General features: G+C 44.3%; 2 protein-coding genes across 7 annotated transcripts in view; one reads left to right on the top strand and one right to left on the bottom strand.

Annotated features, from left to right (window-relative positions):
* Positions 1-7,548, top strand: part of Dcp2 (decapping mRNA 2) — a 38,224-nt gene extending 30,676 nt beyond the window's left edge. Inside the window, exon 11 of the mRNA XM_005069155.4 lies at positions 321-7,548. Within this exon, the coding sequence (XP_005069212.1) occupies positions 321-484 (164 nt within the window). The 3' untranslated portion in view covers positions 485-7,548. The remainder of the gene's footprint in view (positions 1-320) is intronic.
* Positions 7,549-7,703: 155 nt separating this feature from the next.
* Mcc (MCC regulator of WNT signaling pathway) overlaps positions 7,704-24,762 on the bottom strand; it is a 389,841-nt gene continuing 372,782 nt past the window's right edge. For all 6 annotated transcript variants that reach the window (XM_040741852.1, XM_040741851.1, XM_005069154.4 and 3 more), the window contains 3 exons: positions 24,188-24,288; positions 13,381-13,503; positions 7,704-12,345 (listed from right to left, as the gene is read on the bottom strand). In XM_040741852.1, the coding sequence (XP_040597786.1) occupies positions 12,165-12,345; positions 13,381-13,503; positions 24,188-24,288 (405 nt within the window). In that variant the 3' untranslated portion in view covers positions 7,704-12,164. The remainder of the gene's footprint in view (positions 12,346-13,380; positions 13,504-24,187; positions 24,289-24,762) is intronic.

Below are 24,762 nucleotides of genomic sequence, written 5' to 3'. Positions count from 1 at the left end.
TTGTAATTTTCATGGTACTTTCATGTTGACCTCTTTCAAAAAGCTCTGCTTACTCTGACACAAAATTCAAATACAAGAACTAAAAATATGCCCAATTTGAAAGCAAGGAGATATCAAGGGTCATAAAGCATATAGGGTGAGAATCTGAATTAATAGAAATAAAAAGAAATAGGAAGTAATAAATAAGAGATTCCACTGAACACTGACTTTAGGATTGAATCAGATTAGACAAAGATGTCTGCGTTTCTCTCTGGGTAAGTGGGGGGTAATGTTTGGTAAGTTTTCCGAGTTACTGACTACTAATCTTGTTTCCTGAGCAGATGCTGCATCTGACTTGCCTTGTTCTGGTGAAGACCCATCGGTAGAACATGTTGAGGGACACTCTGTGGCATGTAATGGACATTGCAAGTTCCCGTTTTCATCCAGAACCTTCCTGAGTTTCAAGTTTGACCAAAATGCTATAATGAAAACCTTGGACCTTTGATCCGCAGCAAGTGTATTGCAGAAGTCCCATGATCAGAGACCTGTTACATTGAATGTGTCTCCTCAAGCCTTACCTTTCTCAGGTATCTGGAAGAAATGCAGGGAGGCAGTCTCTAAAGAGATTTTCTGTACAGAAGAGAAACTAGAAAGAAACAGGAGTTTGCACTGTAAATGCATTTAGAACTTTTTATATGGATTTACCGTTTCAGTGTTCGGAACCAACCACGTTTTAGTCGCCTCTGTTTTTTTGTCTTTTCCTTTTTTACGGGCATTTATTTTGTATTCTCATAGTAGCCATGTTAATAGTAGTATTTCATCTCCCCATCTTAGTGACTGCAATGAGTTTTCTGACTGAAAATTTTAAAAGTAACTTAACTCCCCAATTGTGTTCGTGAGCATTTAGAGCTGAAACGTCACATCAGGATTGCAGGCATTTTGCTCATTTCTCTGTTTCTAACCACTGAGAATCTAATCCTGTTTGGAATTTTCTCAGTTTATTTAGAATCAGCATCTTGAAAACAGTCCTCATTTGCACAGTGGACTCTTGAGCACTTCATCAGGACAGAGGCCACAGCCTGCAGGGAGGTTGAGTTGGTGAGGGTTGATACTGTAATTCTGAGCTGTGGTGTATGCTATCAGCAAACCTAGGAGTGCTGGGGCAGAGAGCATGGAATCCAGTCGCTGGCAGTTACCTCGGGTCATGCCTTGACCGTCTGCGTCCAGCTGTTCAGTATTGTGCAATGAGTATGCTCATGGGAAATAATCCATACATTCTCTAGTGTAAGTATGTGTGGAAAACTACATTCTTAGTTTTATATTGCATCTCAGTGTTGATCTGTGGAAGCTGATGTTATATTAGGTTCCAGCTTGCCATAATAGCAGAGTAACATGCTTTTTATTAATATCTTGAAGCCCCTGAGTTATAAAGTGAGAAAAGAAGGGGTTATGCAATTTACCCATAAGTACAGCGTGTTGCTGGGGGACCCTTTAAGTAATGTACTTAGCTCACACCTAAGAATGTATTTTGTATTTTGCTCCTTTGGGGCTCTTAAATCCAAACAAGGATGACAATGCTATTTTACAAGGGCCACCTGTAACTGAGGACAATCACCAGAGCTTTAAGGAGGCAATGGCATTTTGGCTGTATCTGACCTCGCTGAGAATACTTCCTGGGGGTGGGATGGGGTGTTCAAGTGCATGCGTGCCCGTGCATCTATCATTGGGTTTTTAAAAGTTGCTTTTTACAAGTGGTATCCACAAAGTATATCTCTGCTTATAAATATTACTATAGAAATCTTTATTCTTTATATGTAGCCTACTTGATAGGGGTTCTCCTTAGCCCCAAGAGACTTTGAAAGGAAGGGCTATTACTATAAGGAATTCACTTGGTATTACTATGTTGCTTTTGCTTTTAAATGGCTGGTTTTAAAGAAGAAATTCTGTTTATTAATGAAAAGTGTCACTCTCGGTGCTAAGCAGGAGACTTCACAGTGATACAGTGTGTCTAGAATCTTTTATGGAACTACTTTGTGAATCCTTCTGTGACCTGTGCTGTTTAACACAGATTTGATTGTGTTAGGAAGCCTGTGCTGTTCTTCTCAGAAATACGGCTGCTTTGGTTGGGTCTTCTTGAGCCATATTTATAGTTGGTCCCAGCATTCCAGATTTCTGTTAAATGGTTAAGGGAGTGAAAATTTAGTTTGCTCCCCAGATGAGCCGTTTTCACTCGTTCATTCTCATCTGGAAACCATTTAAGTGTGTGTGTGTGTGTGTGTGTGTGTGTGTGTGTGTGTGTGTGTGTGTGTGTGTGTGTGTCTCAATACTAAAGCAACAGCGTCATTACCAGTAGTGTGGCCTCTAAAGTTGTTGACTGTAAGAACCATCAAATGCTGTGCTGCTTCATTGAATGCACTGTGGAACAAAGCAAGGGTATGGTTGGGATGCAATTATAACTGTGGGCTTTTGCTCTCACACAAATCTGAGGTTAAAAGCATGCTGGAAGGAAAATTGAGGTTTGTATGTCTGATGTGACTCAACTATGCAGACAATTTTAAGTTGGTGTACCTTGTTAATATACATGTGCCATACTCACTCTTTCATTCTCCAGGTTATCTGAGAGACCATTGTTAGCACAGGGTGGATTTCTTTTCTGAACTGTGTTAGCATTTCTTCACAGAATCTGGTGATGAAGATGCTGAATATGCAATAATGTACTTCTGTTTAGTGCTGTGTTTTAAGACGCTAGATGGAACAGTAGCTATGTCAGCCTTATTATGTTTTGTGTATTTGTGGAGTGGGACTTTGAAATCACTTTTAAACATCTTTAGGACCCAACCGCATGTGTTCCAAGGTGCAGTGCACTGTGAATCTTTTTAAGTCTAAGTTTGTAGGTGCTTTTATGTGTGATTTCAGTGGTTTGAAGAATGTTAAATAACTTTGTCCTTAAACATGTTACTCCAAGAGACAAAGAATACAGTTTACATACTTTCTGTAAGTTTTTGTTAAGAAATAGTGAATGAATGACTGTAGGGTTTCAAACAGTGATTCTGTCCTGAGACATGAACATTTGGAGGGTGGTAGCTTGGGTGAAATTGGTTAAACATGTTGAAAGATCAAACTAGATTTTTGTACCAGTATAAACAAATAGTTTCCCAGCACTGTCACAGGAGTTGTGGTCACTGCTTGCTGTTTTGACCTTTGAATATCATTATTTTTATATTAAATACTAATTAGTAATTACAGATAATGGAGCTATATAGCAGATTAATATTATGCTGTAAGACTTGGCTGTACTTTTTCTTTGGAGGTTTTAGTAATTTACATGTACTGTCAATAAAAATTGCAAATTTTAGAGAATGGCTATAGGAATCAACTTCCTTTATAGAATACTGTGTTTTCTAAGAATGTTAAGGACTGGTGCCTGTGTACATTTAAAACATTTCATTAGCAAGCCCTCATCAAGCAGTCTGTTTCTTTAGCCTTAGTTAAGCAGTGGGGGTTGGGGGGACTAAAATTGATCATTTGCTGGGCAGCTTCCTTCCTGTGGCCTCTTGACCTTCCCTCTACCTGTGCAGCTCCTTCTTGGAGACTTTAATGACAGCAGTTGTGTCTGTGTTTTCTGAGGCAGTATTTTCTTTGTGTTATTAATCTTGGCTGTGTTCATTAACGTTTCTTCCTCCTGGTCTTGAGTTGGATTATCGTGTGGCCTGAGAGAAGTTCAGATGTGTTGTGACTTGCATTGACCATCAACAAAAGAAACCACTGTTGTATCTAAAGGTATTATCACCTTTCTGTATTGGTGTTACTTCTTACAGCTTGCTAAAGCTGGGCCAGTACGGATCATCCCAGCTGTCTTAACACTTTAGAATACATTTGTATAGTCCTAAAAGTCTAGAAATGGGCTTATAGTAGTCGTTCTCCTCATCTTTCTATATATAGAACTGGTTTATTCCTGAAGCCTGTGTCAGACAGGGCAAATTGAGGTCAGCAATCTGAGGTTTGTCAGAAGTAGATTGCCATTTCCAGCAGTTGCTCGGCCGAGTGCGAGGAAGAAACTACTGAGCATGGCTGGATGCTCCAGGTGAGAAATGTGGCCAGTGCCCAGCTGAGCAGTCTGTCCCTCCCAAGCATTTTCACTCCTCAATGAAATGTTTCTAAGTATGATTGCCAAGAAACCCATTGATTCTAATGTAATTTTTCTCTTTGAGGCCTAGTGCTTCAGTCTTTTCTGTAGTAATTCTGGGGAGCTGCAGGCACTTGGGGTTTGTTTGTTTTTAACTTAAATTTCCTTTTAATGTGTATGGACGTTTTGTGTGTGTGTGTGTGTGTGTGTGTGTGTGTGTGTGTGTGTGTGTGTGTGTGTGTGTGTGTCACATGTGTGCCTGGTGCCCAAGGGCGTCAGAAAAGGGTGTGGATCCCCGGAACTGGAATTACAGTGTTGGAACTGGAACCCAGGTCCTCTGTTAGAACACCCAATGCTCCTGTCCCCTCTGTTGTTACAAGATAGCCCAGAGTTTGGTGCAGTCTCTGGCATGTGAGTGTGCTGCCAGCAGTTCCCTTGTGATGAACGGCAGTTGTTACTGAAGTTCTCTATCTGGGGAGAGTGGCGCCTTGGCCCACTTGTGCTCAGAACTGGATGTAAAGTCATTCTGTTAACTCAGTGCTGACAAGGGGCTCTCGGTTGTTTGGGTTTCCTATGTGCTTCTTCCTACTTTGTGTTAAAGCTCGGAGGCTTTATCTTGATAAGGGTTGACAGTAGACTATCTAGCTTGCACAATACAGAGATGGCGTTTATCTTGAGTCGTAGTGTAGCAGAGGCAGGGGCAGCTGCCTGAAAGCACAGTCTAAAAGGATTCACCTCAAGATGCTAGGAAGTTGTGCAGTGTTGGTCAAGGGTTCTCTGGGGAAAGAGATGCAGAAGTCAGTTTCAGGTCTGGCTTGCTCATCCTAGTGGACATAGGTTGGTTTTCAGTGGCAGGTAAAGCCCTCAGGTTTTGGGTAGTTTGGGTTGATGTTGTTACTAGCCTGTCTGTTGAGTGCCATTTTTTGAGCATCTGTTTTGGTAATCAGTCTTTGTTTATGCTGTATCTCTAATGTATCTGGCACCAGGAGAATTTGCCATAACTTCTTAACTCTTGAGCCTTGAGCATCTAGACAAACTATGCTCTCTCTAGTCAATGGATGTAGCTATGAAGTTGGTGTGGGAACAAAGAAAACACTTCAGTGTAGTTCTAGGAAGAAATGGGCAACATTTCCTAGTCCTTAGTTCTTAGAATAGTGAACTTGTAAAGTAGAGAGTCATATACTTTCTGCTTCCAATGATTTGATCCACATGTCTAAATCAAATAGTTCTAGACTTCTCTGGGACAAAATTGTACATTTTTAAGCCATTTCTCAAGGTTGCCAGCTGTGAGCTTTGAAGGGACGGCTACGGATGGCTTGGTGAGTTGCAGTGATGCATCTGGAGATGGACAGTGGTGTGCTTGGACAATGGTGTGCACAGAACCTTGGGAAAGCATGACGTGGTCCTGAAGGAGAATGCATTTCACTGCTGTCAGTATAGCACATTTTGGTGTGTGTTTCAATGGTGGAAAAGTAACTTAAATGTCAAATGTAATGTCCAAGGAAGGAGCCTTTCATTTTTCACATTTTGTTTCAAATTAGGACAGCAGACAGATGTTCCATTGTATTTGTCAGTTTAACAAATAGGAGAGAATAGTAAAACCCTCAACTTTGCTTTAACTTTTAAAAACTAGTTTTTATATTTGCTAATTAGTTGTAAATGTTATAATAGTTTTAAAATGAATATTCACTTACTAGGCCTATGTATGATTCAGTTAGTCTGCTGGCTTCAATGAAACCATAATGAATCTTCATGAATGTTCATGTATTTATAAGTGATATTCTCTTAATTAAGGTAGTCCCAAATCTGGCCAGGCATGGTGGTATACACCTGTAATCCCAACACTTGGGAGGCAGAGGCAAGAGGAATCTCTTGAATTTGAGGCCACCCTGGTCTACCAATCAAGTTCCAGAACAGTCAGGGCTATACAGAGAAGCCCTGTCTCAAAAATAATTAATAAATAAAGGATAGTCTTAAATGTAACAAAAGTGAAGCATACCATTTAGTTTGGGTGCAGAAGTGAGTGAAAGTTGTATAGTTTTAAGCACCATGTCTTTGAAGGTTTGCACTGTGCTGTGAAGGCCTGATGTTCCTGAACAGTGCAGGCTTGACAACTGTAAGTTTGTCTAGAAAAGGTAAATGATATGCTGAGTCATGGAAGCTACAAAAGTTGATGCACAAACTTTGCTTCATTAAGGATATAATGTTTCAGTGGAAAAAAACCTGGGCTTTAGAATAGATTGTCTCACATTTTTGTCTTACATGAAATAATTTTAACATTTAACCTTTGCGTAACTTACAACTGTGTTTTATTACTTGAGTCTTGAACATTTTAATACTTGGGGAAAGATGATGTAACCCTTCTACGTAATTATGTCTGTGGTAGTATGAAAGTTGTTTGCTTTATTGTGGTTAATAGCCAAACATTTAAGGACACCAAAAAGAAATCCACAAAGTAGCCTGTTGGGTTTGTTGTGTTGTGACAACAGCCTTTAGAGCTAGGTTTATTCAGTGCCATCCGACCCCTTCCTCACGGTCAGTGTCTATGAAATGATTGGAACTGGTTTTCACTTACATTGGTGTGACTGTCATAAATTTCCAGTGACAGGGGTTTGAGACTTAGTGAGTCTGGAACATTGTACATCCAAAGACATGGAGATTAACACCTGTATTCTCCACTGAGATATGCAGTGTTGTCATTAACCGTAAGCATACTGTAACTTCTAAAGGCATTTTGAATGTAATCCACACTAGTTTAAAAGCTAAAACCATACCCTACATAATAGATTTACAATGATGGAAGGTTACCCACATTGACTTTCTGTAAAATGTGTTAAATTTGGTGCAATTCTGCCTGTTTATAATGCATTGCCAATAAAATTGGCTCTGTTTTAGTTGCTGTTTACCATTGTTTCGGCCCCTGTCACTTCGTGTAATTTTAAGTCATTACTGTTACTCTTGGCTGCCATCTCTTGGGACCAAAAAGGTTTATGAAGTTCTGTTTGTGTTAATAGAAATATTAAACGTAGGATCCATTCAGAAATGTGAGCAGCAGGAATGTCATCTTTGTCTTAATTCAGTTTGTCTCTCTCAGCAGGGGTATAGTGGTGGACTAGAGGTATAACCTGGACGAGTAAAGTTCCTTAAGCTTGGGCCAGAACCAGGCCTTCCAGCGGCATGTCCTGCTAGCCTTGGGTCTCAGGCAGAAAGAGAAATTTCTCAGAAAGAGAAATACATTGGTTTTATTTTCTTTAGAGTTCAGCTATATAACTTATCAAAAGTTCTTTCCATGGAGCAGAAAGTCAGTGTAAAACCCTTCTGACGTGCTAGGAAAACGCTATCTCATAGTTTACATCTGACTCTCTGATTAGTTTTCCAAAAGATTGAATTCTGTGTATGCTGTTTGTGAAGGCAGTCAAATAAAAATTGGTGATGAATGAGAATACTGTTCCTGTTTTGTTGTATTTTTAATCTGGAATAGTTTTACACCTACCCCCCCCTCACCATGGCCCCTGATTGAAATGTAAACATCTCTGGTTTGTAGTTACATGTATGACTGGCAAATACTCTTAAATTAAAACAAAGTGTACATATAGCATGGAATTAGAAATATTTATTCAGAATATAAGAATGTTTGTAAAATATTATAAATGTCTCTGTATAAATAAGTGGAGTTTTTTTTAAACAATTCTATATCAAATAACACAAAGTAGCTATTTTACAGCAGCTAAAACTAGAGGCATCTGGAAACATTTAAAGCTTCAAGTGAGCCTAAAAAATTACAAGGTATGTATAGTACAGTGTTTAGTAGCCACTTTAAGATGAGACTTCCGGTACAAACAGAACAGTACTGACAGATGCAAACACAGCCAGGTGTGCTTTAATAACAGGACATTCAAGGCAGGGTTTCCTAATTCAACTGATATCAAAGCACTTTCAATTGATAAAAAATTAAATTTCATGCAAAGTAAGTTAATGTGTCTAAAAGCAGATTAGAAATAGAAGTGAACATGGTTTGTAGTCTTTGCATCAGGTCCGAATAAAATTAGGTCACCACGGCTCTTGATGGGAGCATTGCAAAGGAAGGCTATGGACTCTACAAATGTTTTCCTCCTGACCATGGGAAAGGCAAACGATAGAGCAGAAACATAGCTCCCAGTGTCTCTGTAGGTGTGGAGTTCTCTACAGAACTTGCGTGCAGTTTGCTGATCAGACAGTTCCAGGAGCTTCACATGAGCTACAGGAAGATCAAATGGTAAGTCACGGGTGTCATTATCCAACAGTGGTTCATGGTTCTGGGACCAAGTTTTTTTGGGTTTTGTTTGTTTCTTGTACAAATGTATAAAATATCAGAGAAGGTGTTAAGATTATACTGGATTACCAAAATTGTAATGTTTGCCACCATATGAAAACGTCTTCTATACAAGTGTGCTCGGTTATGCTGGGGTCAGAGAATCTCATATAGGCTATTGGCAGCAGACATATTTCTAAATGAATACAAAGGTGTTTCAAAAATAAGTGAAACAGGAGGCCAGAGTTCAGAGGCCATGGGGACACAACTCTGCACACATTGGAGGGTTATTACAGAAAGCCATGCTTGCTCTCCAGCATTCGCAAGCTGTGGTCAAGATGCTGTTCTGTCACTCTTTGTCATGGAGGTTCTATTGGCTGAACCCAAATTAATGGTTGATTTCTTCCACAATTATCTTGTTCTAGAAGCTGCAGTGTGCCACAGGAAGTACTGATGTCACTTGAGCTCGTGCCCACTCCTTCCCTAGGACCACATCCTAATGAAGATCAGGGCAGAAATTCTAGCCATCGTACACTTGTTCTGTTGGGCCCTAAAAAACTGTGTAGTTCAGTAGGTGACACTGTACACTTAGTGAACACTGGCTTTTGGTTTTGTTTGTTTTTACTACTTAGGGCACTGTGCTCAATGCCTGGAACGTACTCCCAGTTACAAGTTTATAATTAAAAGCATGTATGGAAGTGTTTTGACAAGTAAGAGTTGTGTTTTTGTTACTGTCTTGATGATTTTCTCTACCCTTCACTTACAACATGAGCGTGATAACCCAGACTCCTGGCAGCTCTGAAGTAGTTTACACAGTTTATATCATTGCATAGAATTCTTTGTGGGTACAGAAGCCTGGCAGTTTTCAGTTCATGCCAGTGATGCAGGCATTCCAACCCTGCAGCAAACTAATAGTTTTGTTTTTTTCTTTTCAGGTAATGTTTGTGTATGCAGGAACTAGAGGACTTCCAGTAGTCTCAGGTTTCCTTTAAATGTTAAAGGTTTCCTTTAGAATGAATAAAAGCCTAAGGCTATGCCTTGGACTGCTCTTCTTACAGAACCTGGACAAAGCTCTACTTTAGAGTTCTCCAAAGCCCTTGTAATAAGTTCATGCGTCTGAAAGGAGAACTAAGTGTCAGTTAAATGTGGCATCCAGTTTCTGGCCACACGCATTAAGAAATGTGCCACAGCAGCAGATGAGAGTGAGTGAAAGTTCTTTGCCTCCACTGGTGACATGTGACACTCATTTAGGCCTGGAGTATGGATGGCACAGAGACAGGGATAAACCTCAATCTGATCACATGACTGCCTTTGTGAGTCCGATGCAGGCTTTCTGACTGTTGCAAGGCAAGTTGGGCTGATGCACATGGGGTTGTTCGCAGCAAACCAGAGCCAGTCATGGATAGATCCTCCTGGGACCGCTGCCCTATTGGAGTTTGTCTGCCCCACTTCACAATGGAAGTATAGTCCAAGGGAACCTACAAAGGTCCCTAATGGGCCCTTTGATTCTGCTTATTTATTTATGAGCCACAATTGGCTTTGATTAGTAAAGGGGAGAGGAACAACCACTCAAGACTGGGTAGTGCCGGGCGGTGGTGGCGCACGCCTTTAATCCCAGCACTCGGGAGGCAGAGGCAGGCGGATCTCTGAGTTCTAGGCTGGGCTGGACCGATAGCCTCCAAAACAATACAGAGAAACCCTGTCTCGAAAAACCAAAAAAAAAAAAAAAAGACTGGGTAGTAGTGGGGGTTTCAAAAATAAAACATTCTGAACCACATACAAATTAAAATGAAGATAATTTTGGTAGCAATAGACATGTTAATGAAAGCCATTCCTTATTTAAAAGTAGGTTCAGAAGAGTCAGGTTAAACACAAAGGAAAATTGTTTAGGCACCTGCTATCATGTATTTTAATCAGTGAGACAGTTCACATAATCAGAGCCTGCTGCTTCAGCCCTAAACAAAGATTGGAGATTACAAGGAAAAGAGTGCATAGTCCCTTCCCACTTAGTTTTCACCAGGTCACCATATATTTATGTACTTAGAAACTCAAAGGCCAGGTAGGATTGTTGCTTTGGGTTCTTTGTGTAGGAACTACGGATCTAGAAGCATAGGTTCTCTGGTTTTTCCGGGAGGGGGGTTGGGGGGACACTCAGCGCGTGGGCAGACTCCTCCCTGCTTGAGCCTCACTGTCCTTCCCAGCATCCTGCTCGAGATCCATTTGAGCAGCACATGCTGTCACTGAATCTGATGCACAGAACAGGAAGCCGAGCACTCGTCCCTTACCTGGAAAGTAGTGTCTCCTCAACCAGGACAGCCATGGCCATCCCATTTGCTTGGGGCACACATTTCCTGAAGCTAACTGAAGGGTAATTTTATCTATTCAATCTTGGGGTTGTGGGGAGGCATTTTCCTCATGATAAAATACAACTTTTACCCCAAAAGTAATTACAGTTATTGATGAAAGGCTAGATAGAAAGCCATAAACACGCAAGATCCTTGACAAATTGTTTCTGTTGGCAGGATAAGTAAAACTTGGTACTGGTCTGAGAAAGAAGGGCCGTTGGGCTTTGTGGGCTAGCCATTGTAGGAGAAGGCCTGAGCATCTTTCCCTCACTCACGGAAGGCTGAGGATCGTAGTCTGCTTTCTGAAAGCAGACCCACCCATAGCCTCGAGTCTATAGTATCATCATAGTGTCTAGTCAGGACAGTGGACCCATTGCTCATGGCAGATGGGTAGCATCTTGGGGACTACAGGTGGAGAAAGGCCAAACTGTTCTCTAATTGTATCTGTGAGCAGTAGAAGTCAAAACGGTGAAGGCTACAAATAGGAAACATTTATTCTAGGATGCCCTCCTAGAGGAGTTCAGGTACTTAGGTCATGCATCTTGGTCACCATTTAGCTTGAAATCACATCTGGAGGGACAGAAGAGGCCTATCAGCCATTTCCTCACCCAATCCCCTTCATGATGTTGGGGACTAAAGGTTCAGTGGCACTCAAACAGGTGGGAACCGTCTTGTACAACATTAAAGGTCTCTTCAGTGTCCAACAATGTAAAGCCTCTTGCTCTTAGAGAGGCAGGGCCCAGCTACACACTACATACCTGCTCCAAGTGGCTAGGTTTGATTCGGAATAGGAACTGTGGTGCCTGGGACTGGGAAAGAACTAAAACCGCTTTTCTCTGCCCTGGAAGAAACCCCTGGTAAAATCTTGGCTTCGAGATATTATTTATATATAAATATATATATCATAACTCAACTAATGCCTCTATGTGACTGGACCTCAGGAATCAGGTACCAAAGACCTGGAAGCCAGAGCCTTGTGCTGCAGTGGGCTGCCAGCCCTAGATGCTGGAGACACATTTTCCCTTGAAGGAGGAAGGAAGAATCCAGGTTTCAAAAGAAAAGTCCAGTCTATGAAAAGTAAAAACAACAAAAAAAGAAAGGCAAAAATGGCTCAGGAGTCTGCATAAAACCAAATGCCAGGATTCCTACTGCTACACAGAACAAGTGAGCGCATGAGAACTTGAGTGGTGAAACCACAAACGACATGGCTAAGCTGGGGCCATTGCTGATGCCCTCTGTGGCCAGGCCTGGAGCAGCCGGGACCTGTGCGTAGAGTCCACAGTGCCATGGTGACCACTCACGCCAAGGGTGGAGCCTGTGACCTGTCTGCAACCTTCCCCTTCCTTGGGCCCAGTCTCCACTGAGGACTTAAGAGCTGCTGGGGTTTAGCCCCTTGAGGCTGAGCTTTGGGGCCGGATGCCTGTCACAGTGAAGTTTCGTTGGTGTGCGGCCTGGAATTCTCTTCCTCCAGCAGAGCTATCCTTTGCTTGAGCATTCTCACTTGGGTTTCGTGCCGCTCCACCATAGCCATCATCTGAGATTCCAGCTTCTTGAGCTTGTTTTGGTGCTTCTTCTTTGCCTTTTCATAGGCAGCCACCAGGTTACTGTGTGGGAACAGAGAAGCAAGATTCATCCTAAGGAATAAGTGATGCTCTGTCCTGTGTGGTGCTGGGAGCGCAGCTGGCCCTTCACTAGGCATCCAAAGTGCAATGATTAGAAAGTGCACAGTGCTAGGAGTCTGACCTAAGGATACTAATCCAGGCCCAGGCTGTCTGCTGCGTTAGCGCAGAGGGGTTAACCAACAGCCCAACTGGCCACATCCAAAACAGGTAATGAAGTTGCTGAGTTCTAGAAAATCAAATACAGACACACTTGTCTTGTGGCAGCTAGCTACAGATGACCAAGTGTAGCATAAAGGGTTAGGAGAGGGGCAGCAGATTTGCTGTAAGGAAATGCTATTCTCTATAGAGCATGGGTGTGTGACCTGGCCCTGGACCACTGCCCACTGCAGTAAGGCTGCAAACGAGCCAAGGTGTATCTACACACTACCTTGGCTCCAAACTGGAACATAAGCTCCCCTCAGGTACACTGTCACCCTAGCTGGAATTCCTAAAGTGTGACTTGAGGACACACACCTCTCTAAGATTCTGAAAACCTCTGTCAGAGGGTCTTATGTTGATGGCAAAGTAGACTGACATTCAGGTAGCCTATTAAGCCAGGCATCTTTACAAAATTAAAATGTGCTATTCTAATTACAATTTGGAAAACAGTATTTTTCATAAAAGTGTAACACCTACTAAGCTTGAATTCTGTAAATGAATAAAAACTTTTAAGTCAATTTTAGTTCCTTATATAAATGTTCTGGGTGAGGTATTGCTGTAATAGATGCTTTGATTGCCAATTGAAAACACTGGCTCAACCAGATTTTTTTTTTTCTTTTTGCACGACTTCTGAGAACCTTTATTACAGGAGATGTCATGGAAAGATCACAGTGGACTTTATTTCCCTACACCCATTTGGTATGAAATGGGTGGTATTCATGGTTAATTTCCTGGGTTTCTAGTCAGCTCTATGTCAGATTCTATACTCATTTCCCAGGAGACAGGGAAAGATCTCCCGGTGCCCAGCTTCTTTTTTACCTGTTGGCCCGTTTTAGGTCATTAACAAACTCTGCTGACTGCTGGTGTCGGATCTCACTGCTTTTGGTGAGTCTTTCCAAAGCGCTGACCAGCTCTTGAACTCTGGCCTTCAGCTTCTTCTCTCTGTATCAAAGAGACAGTAGCAGCCATCAGCAGGGTTGGTGATGGTGGGAAGGAGGCAGGGGGAGCTGGGTCCAAAGCACAAAGATAGCAGTGGGCTGAGGGCACAGCTTCTTGGCTCTGTACAGCCAGAATGAGCATTTCTCATCACTGCATTCTCAGAGCCTGCTTTTTCAGTGAGCCTTCTAGAGATCTTCAAAGAATGCCCCATGGAAGAAGACAAGAGTTGGTGCTGCTGGTATAGATGTTCCTTCAGTGGTGACCACAAACCCTCTGCCTCTGTGTCTAAGCAGCAGCTCCCAACTCTGTGCCTGGGTTGCCTACTTGGACAAGTTCTTGCTCATTACCAGATCATAAGGAAACAAAGCTGGTGGTACTGGAGAAAGAAATCAAAATGGCATTTGTTTCATCATAAAAGTCTCATTCAAAGTCCTCCTTTCTCAGTAAAGTACTTAGATTCCATTTGCACTTTGATTAGACGCCATGTGTTCTCTACTGTAGTGACTCATGCTGTGACAGGAAGCCGGCAGGGTGCTTTCCAGAGTCCTGGCAGCTTCTGATTTATAGTGTCCCTGTCATAATATACTTGGCAGCCTGGCCTCACTGAGTTAGTTCCCTGCACCAACACCTGAGCACTATGCCTCACTGATAACGAGAGCTGCCTGATTCACAGGTAGTCTTCGGGCTTCTTGAGAATCCAGGACGTAGGAAAGAAATGACACTACAAGTGTGAAGACTACAAATCACACTGATGAATCCCTGTGCCTGCTGGGATTGGTAATATTCAAAATACTAGCAGAAGATGCACACATCCCTTTAACTAAGCAAACTAATTTCTAGAAATACCTTAAATATTTGTGCATATCACCCCAAAGGTGTGTCAGTTCAGTTGAAGCTGGAATCACTTCAGCTTGCCTTACAAGGAGAGATGGCCTGGCAAGTTGGCTCATTGGGTAAAAGCACTTGCCACCAAAGCATGCCTGATGACCCGAGTTCCACCTTCAGAATCCACACAGTAGAAGGAAAGAACTGAGTCTTTGTCTTTTTGACCACTACAGCATGATGGTGCACACACACAAAGACCAGGGAGTGTTTGAATTAATCAAGACCTGTCCATGTTGCCAGGTGGTGGCATACGCCTTTAAATTAATCCAAGCATTTGGGAGATAGAGGCAGGTGGGTGTCTCTGGGTTGCAGACCAGCCTGGTCTACAAGAGCTAGTTCTAGGACAGGCTCTAAAGCTACACAGGGAAACTGTCTTGAAAAACCAAAGATCTGTCCATGTCACTGCAATACCTGTGGATAAATCTGCCTAAAATGAGATCAATATGCACTGACATGGAAGTATAGAACATTGTTTTTATTTAAAAAAAAAAACTACTAGGAATTGGAATGTATTGTGACGATTCAGCAGTGGTTGGGGAAGGGGTTAGCAGAAGGCTTCATTATTTCACTCATTTTTGCATTATTTGAACATTTTTATAAGGCATGTGAGCAAGCACATCATGGAATGCAGGCCAGATGGGGTTTTCTGTTCTCAGATCACTGAATGGTTTCAGTGCTTAGAATGCTTGGAAAGGGGAGGGGCACAGCAACCAAGATGGCTGCACCCACTGTGACCTATGTGTCTCTGACCCTTGTTTTCCCTTCTTGATCTCTCTAGTATCTAAATCATTGGTATTTCAAGACAACTTGACCTGTCCAAACTGATGAATGGAAGAACACAAAACCTAAGGGAAAAAACATGGCAACCAGCCTGTGCTATGGAGACTCATTCTTCACTGGTCCTTCCACCTGCCTTAGCTACAGGAAGGTTGGCCACAGGGCAGGCAGGAGTGAGGATGTTCATCTCCCCATGCTGGGGAACATGCTTATCCTGAGCAGTGGCAGTCTCTAAGAACATCTGGTCTAGCTGTGTTTCCCACTGCAATCATGGTGGCATTCCACGCTGGAAGACAGGGAAGGTCTCCCTCTGTTCCTAAGTCTTCCAAGCAGCCCCCTCCTGCTGAGGCAAGGTTAGGAGAGCTGCAGGGACACTACTTCACCCAGCCCTCATTGGCTGAAATGTTACTTAGGTTTTGTTAATAGATTTGATTTCTTACAAAAATTTGATTGTGTCTGTGCATATATGAGGTGTCATGTATGTACAGATGTCATAAGGTTGATTAATTGTACAAAAGGACAAGAATAACTTGTGGAAAAAAACTAAAAGTGAAATCAACTCAAAGAAATTCACAGCAAAAGTCTACAACAAATGGCTTCCTTCCCTAGCAATTGGGCTCTCACAGACCCAGGGAACTTTATGGACCTGGTAGACTCGACAGTAGAACATCGCCCCCTCCACCCCCCAAAAGTGAAGATGCTCTCAGACCTGCCCATCCCCAGCTTGAGGTGATATGGAGTATTGCCAGCTCTGGGAACTCAGAATTGCCCCTCTGGAACCACTCAGCTACAGAAGAGAGAAGTATAGGCATCAGGAGAACTATGCCACTTATTTGAAGATGCAAAAATAGGCTATACCTCCAACGTGGGTTCTTTTGGTTGTTTGAGAAAGACAGACCTCTGTAAGAGTCAAGGCATAGATCAATTTCCAAGATCCCAACAAATGCTATGCTGAAGTAACACTGCATATCTAATGTGGAAGCCAAGAGATGCCTAAAACCCTGACAACATGCCAAAATATTGCTATGTTGAGTTACATATAATAGTGGCATTCAGTCACATTTTAAGGGAACAGTGATAGGAATTGAACCCTGGGAAAGTGTTTACCCTAAGCTATACTCTATGCTGTTAAAATGAATTTCACACGTTTTACATTTTTAATGTGGAATTAAGAAAATTGAAAATGATGTGACCTGGAGCTCAGATGATGGCAGAAAGAGAATTATGGGCACATAAGAAGGAAAGAGACCCTTGGCCCAGCTGGTTAAAGCCTCTTGTTGGCAAATCATCAAGAACTGAGCTTGACGCTTCTCTCCCTTGCCAGCTACAGACAAGGAAAGAACATGTACTAATTCCTAAAGTATCTGGAGTCACCTTATAATCTCACCTATCCAATAGGGAGATGGGAGCGGGGCAACCTTTTAAAATAGGACTTGAGAGAAACCCAAATGGCAAATATAGTTAATGCTGAGACAGCTGTGACTCTGCTCTGACACACACCTGGGTATGTCTAATTTTTGCTGCCCTACCTTGGTGAGCATATACCAAACTTTCTTTCTGGGTGCATGTACAGTTAGGAGAACTAACCTTCATGCTTAAAATATCTTCAATAAAAGCTCAAATCTCTGCTGTATACTGACCATTCCTGAAATTCTTTGCAGGGTCAAAGTCATGACTCTGGCTGGGCCTGGCCTGAGTTGAGGTCCATGGGAAATTAAGGAAACTTCTTGAGCTGTTCTCCACTCACAGGATGACTTGGAAAATCTAAGACTCCGTTTGCCTATTTCAGTCATTTTGAACTCTCAGCCGTTAATGTGCCTGGCCGTGAGAAAGGGAAAAATTTATGTGGTTTCCTGTACCTAAAACAGTATGCCAATGCAAGCGTTTTCTTTGGCTTCACACATGAGAAAATTAAATATAAATTGCTCCCTCAGTACAAATGCATTCACGGTGTTCTGGAGATGGCCTGGAATTGCAGTCTCTTGTTATTTTGTTTGTTGAGAATATCATCAGACAGAATAACTGTGTGTGGAATAGGACTCGAAGACCAACCATCCAGTTCAGGTCTCAATGATGGGCCTTCCCACTCCAGCGTTCAGCACCCTTACCAAAACATGCACTATTTATGGTCATAACAGGTATTATTTTACCAGCCAGGAGGTGGTTTGGCTTGGTGTGTGATGTCATAATTCTAAGCAGTGGAGTACTCATAATGAATCTAAGACTATCAGGGTACTAAGGAAAGCCAAGTCAGCTGACCTATAAGATAGGGAAGGGGCTGGTAAGCAGGTCCTGAGGCAAGACTTGCCTATGGACTGGTTACCAGAATCACAACAGGACAACTGGGTGTCCTCTAAGAAGGCCAGTAGAAGTAATCTGTTGCATCTCCAACGAGCATGTACCCAGTCCTGTGGAGGTCTCGAGTGGCTTAACAGCAGGCTATGGCCATTCACAAGAACTGAATTCAGAATCACAGACCTGTACCTGCAGGCTGGGTTCCCCATGGGACCTGTCTGCTCACACCATTCCTGTCTTCCTCACATTCCAAGCACTCCAGTCGCAGTTAGCACCCCACTCCCCATGGCTTGCAAAGCCAGCTACAGCAGTCGGCATACTTACTGTATCATGAACCTCTGGGTTGTTGATCAGTGCAGGACCCCAGGGCCCATCTGCATCTGTGTTTCCCTGCCTTCCCTCTAAACTCCACTTCTGAAAATTAGTAATTACTTAGGACTAGATTTCATCTCTTACCCTTTCTTGAGGTTTGTCCACTGCCCTTAAAACTACATGGCCACATCTGGATCTCCGGGCTTCTCCTGGGACCTCTGGGCCTGATGCCTCCCATGTAACAGCATCATTAGCTGAGTTACCAGAAGAGGACGCCTCTTGTGTTGACACAGGGCTCACCATTATTTACCGTGTGTAGAATCACAGCCGGACCCTCCCTCCCATTACTATCTGCCTACATTTGTTATCAGACTCTCTTGACTTCACCACCACCAGGTCCAGACCACCATCCTTCTGCACCTAGCTAAGCATGGCAGCCTGCTGGTCACCACCGCTCCCCTGACCCGCTTCTCGTCTGGCTTTCACACAGTACCAGGTCTCTCTTTCAGTGTGGAAAATCGGGTCAGAATACTTCCTTCTGTATCATGACTGTGCCTCCGGTTACCTTAAAGGTTGTGATGTCCTTCCTCAGTGGAAATATCACCTCTCAGACGGCCATCAACAGAGGACAAATGGCCCGAAGTTAGGGACTTCACAATGCTTTGCCTTTCCTTCCTGTTATTCATGGCCAGCTAGATGTGCCACGGCTTGCCTAGATGCCTTCTCTATTTCTTCATGTCCACCATCTTCACCTCTTCACTGCATGCATCTAGACCATCCAGGCAGCAGATAGCAGCTACCTCTGAGTCCTTTTTCCAGGATAAGGTCAGTTCTCACCACAGCCTTTGCCATCATCAGCATTGCTACTGTGCTCGCTGTACAAATGGGTAACCCGAGGCACAGTCAGGACACTTACCCACAGCCAGGTGCTAACAATGCTGCCTGGCGCTCACACCCTGAGACCTCCCAGCAGAGCGAGCCTGGGTGCTGACGCGTCTTGCTGAAGAATCCTGTGGCTCATGAGGAGGACAGTAGAATGTGCAATCAGCAAGAGCTCTGATTAGGAACACGGACCTGCGGGGCCAGGATTATGTGTCCCCAGATAGCAGGGTTCCATGGCTGCTCTGTCCGAGCGTGGCTGGAGTTGCCAGGAATTGCAGCAGAAGAGCATCAGCTAGTGCATTTGCCCAGATTCTCTGAGGACCGTGGTTTTCGTGTTAAAGAAACAAGCATGGCACTACCGTGGGCACACTCCTCCCTCGTCCATGCCTGCCACGTACCAGGGTGCTCCTCGCCACTCTGCCTTTAGGCTGTTCCGGGTGAGGCTGCCGACTCTGGGCTTTCCAAACACTGAACAGTGACAAAGGAAATCTCAACGTCTCAAAGAACACTCACTTCAAACTCCTGGGCGGGCATCAGTCACCTTTACCTCCCCTCTAGACACCCTGGCTCTGGACCTCAGCAATTTCTTTTCCCGATAATGAATCCACAGGCCCACTTTGTATTTCACTAACGTCCTGCAGACCCATGTCGCATTTGTGGGATGTTTTGGTGCCATACCTAGTGCTTGATTGCTACTATAAATCATCTGAATGTGAAGAATCAGCTTGTGGGAATTTTTTTAAAAAGCATCATCTTTTTTATTTTTGGTTTTTCAAGACAGGGTTTCTCTGTGGCTTTGGAGGTTGTTCTGGAACTAGCTCTTGTAGACCAGGCTGGTCTCGAACTCACAGAATCTGCCTGCCTCTGCCTCCTGAGTGCTGGGATTAAAGGCGTGCGCCACCAACATCCGGCTAAAAAGTATCTTTTGAAGTAATGGTCCTACTAACAAAACGGCGAAAATTGTGCTGCCATTGGCCCAGGGGAGCTTCTGTTGAAAAGCCTCATGCCAAGACTGACCACTTTTCCCTTCATCCATCCCTCTATGTGTATGGCTTAGAACAAATGTTATCTCTTTCTCTCTCTTGACCAAGATTCCCAAAGTATGTTGATGATGCCGCAACTGAGACATCGAATTTTGGGAGTCCCACTGACAGCCAATTGCTCCAAGGACACTGATGGACACTTAAGTACCCCTGAAGGCTCAGAGAAGATACACAGCATGATACCTGAGTGAAGTGAATAGTGTGAGTGGGGATGAGGAAGGGGCCTGGGGCCTGAGCTCAGAAAGACAGTCATGTGGATGGCTGGATTACAAACTGGGTTGAGAAGCATTTGAAACATGCAGTAGGAAGCTACTTGAGATCTAGTGGTGAACCTGACTGCTGCACTTCATCACCCCGCCCTGGGGAGGCGGCACTGACAGCGCGCCTTCATCAGAGGTGAACAAGAAGGTATTTTGGTGACAGCACACAGGAGGAGGGTGACAGATGGCTCAGCATGAACACTGAGATTTTGTCACTGGGGGCCAGCTGGTAAGACAGCAGACTATGTGGGAAGGAATGAGAGAGACTGTAAGGGAGACACAATATGGCTTTCAAGTTGTGACTGGATCATTAGGAGAGATGTTGTTGAGAGGTGGTGTGGCTGTGAATGCTTGTGTCAATATGGAGGTGTTCAGCCGTCTAAGATTAGGACATGTGCTCAGCCCCTGCATGCTGCCTGCAGCCAAGGGAGGGCGTGGTGTGTGCATAGTCCCTGCTTCCCACTGAGGAGGAAGAACAGCTTCCTTCCCTTGAATCAGCAGGACCTCATCAGCACAGGTCTGATCTGAGGAAGTCAGCCGCCCAACAGCACTTAACTTGCCCCCAGGTTTAGGAGAAAGGCAGATATATGATCATAAGAGCCTAGAGGTTCCCATCTTCCCAGACCAGTACATACTGTGGAGGTAGCATCTTAAGAAACACAGGCGTGGGTAGCCTTGCATCTGGGAGCAAACCTGATTCTGTCTTTTTGTGTGTGATGAGTCTTCCCCAACTCTCCCTCCCTCCCTCCCCCTCCCTCTCCCCTCCCTCTCCCCCTCCCCCTCCCCTCCCCCTTCCCCCTTCCCCCTCCCCCTCCCTCCCTCTCCCCCTCTCTCCCTCTCTCTCTCTCTCTCTCACACACACACACACAGCATTTCTCCCAATCCTATGGGGCACCTGCTCCAGCTCCCATGACTGGTGGAGATGAAGCAGGCTGCTCTCTGCTCAGCTGTGCTCAAGTCTTGAGGGCGCCTACATAGACATCTGCACACAGACACGAGCTACCTTTGAAAATCCCCTTCTTGTGGCTGCCATTTTCCAATTCACTTTGGTACAAAGATCAATCAGTCTGCCAAATTTTACTAGGGTCTGCTGGATCCTAGCAAGAGAGGAGTTTCAGACAGAGCAATGTTTATAATTCACAGTAAAAGCAAAGTCACCCTGGAAGCAATACAGCACAGTAGATGTTCATGGAAAGAGAGGGCACAAAACGAAACCAGAAACGTGGGACAGAGCTGGGCAGTGGTGGCGCAGCCTTTAATCCCAGCACTCGGGAGGCAGAGGCAGGTGGATCTCTGTGAATTCAAGGCCAGTCTGGTTTACAGAGCAAGTTCCAGGACAGGCTCCAAAGCTACACAGAAGAACCCTATCTCAGAAAACCGGGAGGGAGGGAGGGAGGGAGGAAGGGAGGGAGGGAGGGAGGGAGGAATGTGGCTGCTCTTCCATAGGTCCTGAGTTCAATTCCCAGCATCACATGGTCGCTCACAACCTTTCAGCATGCAGGTATACATGCAGACAGAACACTGTATACATAATAAATAAATCTTCTAAAACAAATAAGTGAAAAAATAAAAAGAAATGTGGGACTGCATCAAGTTCTGGTTTGTACCCCAAAAGAAGAAAAAGGACATGCCAAGAGGCTCATGGTGGCAAAGGCCTACCAGAAATCAAAGCTGGGTGGGAACAGGGCAGTAAGACAGATGGAGTAGCAGGTGTTACAGATGCCTGCCTTGGAATGGCTGGCTCTCCCCAAGAAGGGACCAGTGTTCTTCCATCCACCCTTAGCCCCACTGTTCTGCTCCGCAGGGAGCATAGTCCACAGAACATGTCCTGGACACACACCTACACCACACACACACACACACACACACACACACACCTACACCACACACACACCCCTACACCATACACACACACATACCCCTACACCACACACACACACATACACATACACCTACACCTACACCACACACACACACACACACACACACCATGTCCCATACACACACATACCCACACACCCCTACGCCTGCTAATGACCAGCTGGACACCTTCTGAAAAACTGTTTCCATTCCAGTTTTAAAATTGGAACCATCCCCTAACCTCAGTCTTCCAGTGTCTGGACTGTGCTCCCCCCTGAAATGATGATACCAGTTTCCAAGCTATATTTACAGTCTAATTATGTTAGTTTCCTTTTTCCTCTGGCTTCTCTGATTCTTTCTTGGCTCCATATATCTGGCTCTTGATTAGAAATCCATGCTAACCAACTTAGGGCTGGTTATTGGAAATCCATCGTGACGGGAGATAAATGAAACCTTTATGTTTAGTCAGCACAACCTGCGTCCTCCTGGTGCCGGCGACAGCCTCTTGAGCTTTGGGAATTTGAAAATTGTAGGAACCTAGTTTACAGATACAGTATCTAACGGACTCCCCCAGTGGACCTGGAGAGAGGATTTTCCTCCGAGTCTTTGACACAAGGACGTTATTGCATTTGTTCAGGCTGTGCCCATTTTCTGCCCCAGGCAGAGCAATCAAAATGGAGCAACATCCCAAGAGGTACTTGCAAAGTAAATGCAGGGCCATTGCAACTTAGGAAGAACCACTGAGGGACTGAGGGAATCAGGAAGGTAGAAAAGGCCCCATAAGGCAACTCCAGTTAACTGGTATAAAACCCACAGGGGGACCACAGGGGAGTCAGGTCTGCTGAGTGCACTGACACCACTTCCTACATCAAACCCCTAGAACAGGGAAAGTACTTTGTAAAACTCCTTAAGCTGTTTAGAAAGCAGCTGATGCTCATGTGTACCAGAAACCAGGAATGACCAGGAAAACTGAAAGGCAGACAATTTTCTTCTTCTTAAAAGAAGAAACTTCAACTGAGAATGCTGACAAGAGCCCCTGTCTTAGGAAGGAGAGTCCGAGGGACCTAAATCAGTGTGCTGGCTGTCTCAACAAGGCGAGGCGAGATCGGGTCAGCTAGGCTGACTCACTGCTGCTGTTAGCCAGCAGGGACAAACAGCCCAGGAGATGAGCGGACACTCTTGGTGGACAGCATCTCATGGGACCTCAGGGACACTTATAATCCGATCATGATGCTTAGAAATACAAGCACACTAGCTGGGTGGTAGGGTGCACACAGTTTAATCCTACAGAGCGAGTTTCAGGACAGCCAGGACTACACAGAGAAACCCTATCTTGAAAAAAAAAGAAAACAAACAAAAAGAAAGAAATCCAAGTCCCCAAACCAGAAACAGCAAATAGAAGTTTGGGCAAAGCTCAGCTGCAAGGGAACAGGCAGCTAGAGACAAAATGAAATTGAAAAATAGGTACAATAAATGTCCTCAGGACATTGCTTCATTTCAAAAGAGGATTTCAGCAGCAACATCAATATTCATGAGCAAGACCACCACAGTAGTAGAGTAAGCGAGCTGCAAACCCCAGCTGACAGTTCACTTCCCGCGAAATGCTACAGTGCATTTTGCATGTCACGTACGGGCACAGGGTTCAACAGGTACATGCAGCTACAGAGAACTTCAATTTTGGTTGGTTTGGTCTTGAGAAGTAACGTATGTATAAGATGCATAACAGACTGAAGTGATAACTGGGGTGTACTGGGTTAAATATGATATATTTAATTGGCTTTTTCATGTGAGTACTAGAAAATATGAAATTACTTCTCTGTTGGCCAGACAAGCTCTGGGCCCCAAAGCAATGGGGGTGACAGGAATTGTGAGAAGTTAGGTTGTGGGAGACAGGTCTAAAGGTGCAGGCATCTCTTTCTCTTTGCAAAAGAAGTAGGATGTGGGAGGAGAAACCCTAAAATGTCAGAGGAAAATGTTCGAGAACTTAGTAGAGACATGAGGCCTCCAGTGGCAAGGAAGACTGATGAACGCGGTCTGCTAAGGATGTCCTGAAAGGGGAGGGTGCCTGTTGTCATTATCTCCTTTTACCTAATCTAGAAGGGTCTAGTCTACGTGACAACATGCAAACCAGGAACGCGATATTTTCTTACTTGCAAATGGAATAACTGTCTATTTGCCAACACTCAAGACTCACTTTTCAGAACAGCCGCTTTTTCCATTTCTAGCCTGCAGTGTTGGAGCACGAGTTAAGCATACCAGTGCCTTCTTTTATCCAGGAAGACCAATATGACCCTGGAAGAGCTGGAATGAGCAGCTGCCATGAAAGTGGGCCAAAAAGCCCTCGCACCTGAAGGGAACAACGTGAGGGCTTACCGTCGGATGGCACTGGCAAACTCTGTGGCTAGCTCACTGTCACTGCTCGTCCTTACTTCAGCCAGTGGCAGTGACGCTGGGGAGGCAGCGTCAGCACATTCCTGAGGACAAAAAACATATTCATTGTTACATGTGACGCAGAGCCTAGGAGTACATCAAGGACCAAGACAGCAGCGCCATGCATGTGGGACCCTTGGGCCAGCTGATGAGAAACCAGGCAGCAAGTCTGATTGTCTCCTCCGTTCCCAGATTTCTCATTACCGTCACATGCTGCCCTGAATGAGAAAAAGCCTGAGGAACACTTACTGCACTGGCACTGGTCTAAGCCTGCCACATGCCACTACTCCCGTGTCACTAGGAAGGGCCCTCTGAGGCACCCATACTATCTATTAGTGTCTTCATCCGCCATGGAAGAAACCAAGGCACTGAAGTTACCCCACCCAAGTTACTAGCTAGAAGCTAGCAGATCCAGCTGTCAAAGCCAGGCCCCTCTGGCTCCATGTGAGTCTCTTCAGAAGGCAAATATGCATAACTGCCCTTTCTGACACATCCTGCTCTTTTGAGAGAAAACTCTC

The sequence above is a fragment of the Mesocricetus auratus genome, unplaced genomic scaffold (genome assembly GCF_017639785.1).
Source record: "Mesocricetus auratus isolate SY011 unplaced genomic scaffold, BCM_Maur_2.0 Super-Scaffold_6730, whole genome shotgun sequence".
Classification (NCBI taxonomy): Eukaryota; Metazoa; Chordata; class Mammalia; order Rodentia; family Cricetidae; genus Mesocricetus; species Mesocricetus auratus.
Note: the sequence above shows the minus strand (reverse complement) of the source record. Positions and strands in the feature narration are given on the sequence as shown.